Source organism: Euprymna scolopes, chromosome 46 (assembly GCF_053919585.1).
Source record: "Euprymna scolopes isolate OS-2025 chromosome 46, ASM5391958v1, whole genome shotgun sequence".
Lineage (NCBI taxonomy): Eukaryota > Metazoa > Mollusca > Cephalopoda > Sepiida > Sepiolidae > Euprymna > Euprymna scolopes.
In genome coordinates this window covers 97,029,407-97,035,174 of record NC_136527.1, presented here as the reverse complement: position 1 = coordinate 97,035,174, position 5,768 = coordinate 97,029,407, and the positions used below count along the sequence as shown (strand labels likewise).

The 5,768-nt window shown below is 31.5% G+C and overlaps 1 protein-coding gene across 1 annotated transcript in view; it reads right to left on the bottom strand.

The window, feature by feature from the left end:
- The window catches only part of LOC145270187 (peroxisomal sarcosine oxidase-like), an 18,650-nt gene extending 15,085 nt beyond the window's left edge, over positions 1-3,565 (bottom strand). The window contains exons 1-2 of the mRNA XM_080125816.1: positions 3,557-3,565; positions 1,743-1,891 (exon numbers count right to left, since the gene is read on the bottom strand). Of these exons, the coding sequence (XP_079981942.1) occupies positions 1,743-1,891; positions 3,557-3,565 (158 nt within the window). The remainder of the gene's footprint in view (positions 1-1,742; positions 1,892-3,556) is intronic.
- Between the last annotated feature and the right edge of the window lie 2,203 nt (positions 3,566-5,768).

Here is a 5,768-nt window from a genome sequence, read left to right as displayed (position 1 = left end):
AATACCAAAAAAACAAAAAACGGGCAGGTGAAATTATTAAAATTTCCTTAAGGACTTATCGTCTGACCCTCTAAGAGGAAACGTCAGAATGATAAATTAAAAGCTAAGAAACGAATGAGGAAAGAAGGGAATTTGGTTTCAGTTGGAAGAACATTGAGAAAAAAAAATCTCACTGTTCAGGTGGTTTTAAATCAATAAATATCTCCAACTGATGTTTCAAAATCTTTTGTCTACCTAGCCGTGTAATTATATTCATGCAGATATTCTACATGATTTATACTTGCATAATATTTGCATAAAAAGTTTACAGTAAACACAAAATTGTTTCCATGTATATTTATGTATGCGTATGTATTTTTGTTTAATCTATCTATTATATCAATAAAAATGAACGTGTCTGTGTGTGTGCCCATGTGTCTGTATACGTTTCCCTATGTTATAACTCTGTCAATTTATTAGTCTATCTATCTATATATCTTTAAAAGTGAACGTGTCTGTGTATCTGTGTGTCTAGATTTCCCTATGCAACAACTCTGTCAATTTTCAGTATACACACTCGAAATTTGATATACAGAGTACTGAGATTTGGGGAAACTCTTTATAATCGGTTTTCGCCCAGAAATTTGGCTGTTAAGGGGTCAAAGTTCAATGATTTGACTTTTGAGAACTCTACCACACTCCTCCGCCAATTTTGGGTCTAAACACTTTAAATTTTAGATATACGTTCCATGGACATGGATATAACTTAATGACTTGATTTTAGCCCAAAACAATAAATATTAAAGAGTCATAATAGGGTCAAAGTTTAAAAAATTGACCGCTATTTTTTCTTTGGGGGGGGGGGTGCTCAACATACACCTACAAACACCCGGGCAACGCCGCGCTGAAATGCTAGTATATATATATAAAAGCGAATGTGTCTGTCTGTCTGTGTGTGTGTGTGTTTCCGTGTACATTTCCCTACGCAATAACTCTGTCAATTTTCAGTTTACAGACTCGAAATTTGATATACAGGGTACTGAGATTTGGGAAAATCTTTGTGATCAGTTTTCGGCAAGAAGTTTGGCTCTTAAGGGGGTAAAATTCAACGATTTGACCTTTGAGAACTCTACCAAACTCATCCGACAATTTTGGGTCTAAAAACTTGAAATTTTAGATATAGTTTCCTTGGACATAGATCTAACTAAATAACTTGATTTGAGCCAAAAACAATAAATGTTAAGGGGTTATAATAGGGGTCAAACTTTTAAAAAAGTTGACCACTTTTTTTTTTTTGCTCAACATACACCTCCAAGCACCCGAGCAACGCCGGGCTTAAATGCTAGTATATATATATATATATATATATATATATATATATATATATATATATATATACACATAGTATACTAAAAATACGTTTTAAGATTTTATAGAGTTCTTGCTATGCTACATAAAGGTTGGTAGTCATACTTGGGTCAGGTTACATGTTGTTCTAGAAGATCCACCTCCTAGGACTTACCTTCTTTATTTGCTAACACAATATGCATTGTTTAGAGTGCAAAAGAGCTTACAAAAGGAAAGAGAAAAAAAAAAGACTTTATTTTTCTCTGTGTGAGTGGATTGATATCACAGATAAAAATGACTCCGTGGGACGTGTGGCTTAGCTGTGACCCATAAATACACATTTTTATCGAAAGCACCCGCGGGCGTCAAAATCAATGATATAATTGTGTCCCCCCCCCCTTACTGGACATTCTTACCTTTGAAGCAGTATTCCTGTTTCTGTTTCAAGTTTGCTCCACATCGGGTAGGCTTCCCCCATCATGTGTGCAAAGAGTGTCTGTGTGTACGCTTTTCGAATGATACGTGTTTGTCCATGGGAACTTCCTCTGCTATGAGGCAGCGGAAACTGAAAATATTACAAAAAAAAAAAAGAAAAGAAAAAATCATAAATTAAAATGGAAAATTGAAATAAATTAAATGAAACCCCAAATAAAAAAAAATATATATATATAAAAATAGGAAATTAGAATAAATTAAATGAAAGCCCAAGTAATATATACATATTAAAAGAACATATTAAAACAAATATATATATATATATATATATATATATATATATATATATATATATATGAAATGAACACATTAAAATTAAAATTAATTAAAATTATGAAAAAATAGAAAATAAATTAAATTAAATTAAATGAAAGCCCAAATAAAAAGACATATGTACAAAGAACATTTGCAAATTAAAATTAATTAAAATTGTAAATAAAAATAGAAAATTAAAATAAATTAAATGAAACCCCAAATAAAATATATATATAAACAGAATACATAAAAATTAAAATTAATTAAAATTATAAATAAAAATGGAAAATTAAAATAAATTAAATGAAACCCCAAATAAAATATATATATAAAAAGAATACGTTAAAATTAATTAAAATTATAAATAAAATAGAAAATTAAAATAAATTAAATGAAACCCCAAATAAAATATATATATAAAAAGAATACATTAAAATTAAAATTAAAATTATAAATAAAATGGAAAATTAAAATAAATTAAATGAAACCCCAAATAAATTAAATGAAAGCCAAAATAATATATATATATATATATATATATATATATATATATATGAGAGAGAGAGCATATAAAAATAAGAAATAAAAATAAAAATAAAATCATAAAGAAAATTTAAATAATTAAATAATCAAATTTTGAAAATTTAAAGATAAAAACATTAAAGTTATAAATTACAGTTAAAAATAAAAATTAAAACTGTAAAATAATTTAATATAAATTCAGATAAAAAATTCAAATTAAATTAAAAATTAATTAATAAAGTAAAATACGATGAAAGTTAAAATAAAAAAGTAAACATTAAAATAAAAATAATTAATCAAATTTACAATTAAGCCATTAAAATTTAGAAACTAAAAATTGAAATGTACAACGATCAATGATAAGTGCTCACCGATGCTATACATTTTGTCAGAAAACTCACCCATTAAAAAATGAGGACTGAGGGACAAATAAAGAGAAGCAAGAGTAGCATCCACAATGCATCGTTTACTCTCCATTATTTTATTAAGTATTAAAACTTAATAAAAGTCCAATTGTAGTGTTTAAGGGAACGTATGGTGATAGATTCCCCTCTCATTAACTGAAAATAAATAGAATTGCCTAATCTAATTATGTAATAAGATCATCTTATTGCATTATATATTAAATATAAATTATATATTATTAAATTATTGGTAGATATAATAAAAACATTTATGGACGAGAAAATCTATTATTAAAAATAAACAATCAAAACAATATAAATTAAATATTGAAATAAAATATAGGTATTAACATTTGAATCTAATAAAAAATAAAAAATAAAATTAATATCACAATAACTTATCTTGCAAAATGTCATATAATAAAATTGGTAGCAACTGTTCCTCTACCAGACAATATATATATATATATATATATATATATATATATTAGTGATGGGACGATTCCGATACAAATACTGATTCTGTTATAAATTCCTGATTCTGATTCAATTACCGATTTCATGACTTTATAGATTATAGATTTCTAAATTAATTATTTTAGTCTCAATTCTTTATCTACTATTATATTATACCCAACATATAGTAGTGATTTAAAAAGTAGTATATATATATATATATATATATATATATATATATACTACTTTACTTTTAGTATATATATATATATACTTTATATACTTATATATTTAGTATATATATATATACTTTATATACGTACATTTATATATTGTCATGCTTTTTAGCTTTAAGAACTAAATTAATTAATTAATCGTTGAAAACGTGATCTTCTTCCAAACTTTGGCTTGTGACGTTTTAAGGAATTGCTAGATAAAAGAAAAGAGGTTCTGTCCTTGAGCCCCTGGAGGGGCATAGGCCATCTACAACTTTTTGTAGATGTTTTTGTAGCAAGGAGTTCTTTTTACGGGGTGAGGGTGCTGGCCCCATGCCCAACCTTCCCAGTAGGTACATACAGTACCTAGCCTTCCCAAATGGTCACTGATCTGGTACTGGCCGAGCTCAACGTTGCTAACTTCAGTGATCTGGTGATAACCGGTGTGTCAACGTGATTGCGCAATACTGCGGGGGAGGTTAAGAGAATATAATTGTTGGGTCTATGCTATCTTTAAGATCAAGTAGTGTCCCATTTTCTAACGTGTGTGGTAAAGTACTAAGGAAGTGAATGTCATCCCTTATGTTTTTTTTTGTTTTTTTTAATTACATTTTCACCCCAAATAAGGCACATTGCCACTTTGATGTAGGGGGCTACTATTAGGGACACAGGCTACAGGGGTACTAGGTTGGGAGTTGTGCAGCAAGATATTGGTTCATGTTACACTTGAACTTCCGCTTGTCAGTACAGTTGGGGAAGCAGGAACCTGGCAGGGAGTTCCAAAGTCTAGCGGTTCTGGGGAAGAAACTACTGGAGTAGAAGGCACTCTTACATCTAGGGATCTCTACTGTGAAGGGGTGGGATTGTACTGCTTGTCGGGTTTGTCAGGGGTATTTACGTAGAGGGGGTACAAGTGGTTGCAGCTCGTCGGAACATTCACTGTTAAAGTACTTGTAGAACAGGCAGAGGGTTGCTACATTTCGTCGATGGGACAGAGGCTGAAGCTTGGATGATAGTTCAGGACCTATTAGGTTGGCGACTCTCTTTTGAACCTTGTCTAGGAGTGAGAGACAAGTAGCAGATGCACCGGCCCAAATATGACAACAGTACTCCATACATGGGCGAATGGTGGCCTTATAGAGGTACAGGATACTTTCAGGCGTCAGTAGTTTTCTAGCATGGTAGAGAGAACCTACCTTTTTCGCAGCAGTCCTGGCAATGCTCTCAATGTTCCAACTCATGTCTCCTGTGAATGTTAGTCCAAGGAGTTTAAAAGATGTGCTTTCAGATAAAGAGTCTTTGGCCATTACTATTGGTGGTAGAGAAGGTTTCTTGTAGTTATTGAAGGAAACAAGTTTTGTCTTGACAGCATTGAATATGACCATCCTTTTTTGTCCCCATTCCACTACAGATTGGAGGTCATCCTCTAGTGTTTTTACCATTTCTTTAGATATATGTTCATTTGTTTTCCTGTCGTGTCTATTATAGAGCGTGGTGTCATCAGCATATATACCCATCTCACAGACAATTTTGTCAGGGAGGTCATTTATGAATATTAGGAACAATAGAGGTGCAAGGATAAACCCCTGAGGCACTCCCGCATTTATATCATATTGTTTAGATGTACGACGATTGAGGACAACCTGGATTTTTCTCTTATTTAAGAAGGATTTAATTATGTTAAGTATTCTTCCAGTGATACAGTATGATCTAATTTTCCTGAGAAGACCTTCATGCCATACCCTGTCAAAAGCCTTAGATATATCTAGAGCTACCGCTCTACCCTCCCTTGCTTTGTCAAGTGAATGGTATATACGCTCGGAGATTACAGTGAGAATGTCTGCTGTGGAACGGGCTGCCTAAATCCATATTGTTGGTTGGTAAGAAGTTTAGCATCTGTAAAGTGATGGACTAGAGCTTGGTTAATTATGGACTCAAATATTTTGGCAAAAAGTGGGAGGAGGCTAATGGGGCGGTAATTTGCTGGGTCAGTTCTTTCGCCAGAATTCTTGAAAACTGGCACAACACTGATCTCATCCCGGCTGTGCTATTAAAAAAGTGCTCTGCTGAAGTAGCTCCAATCCTCTCCAAACTC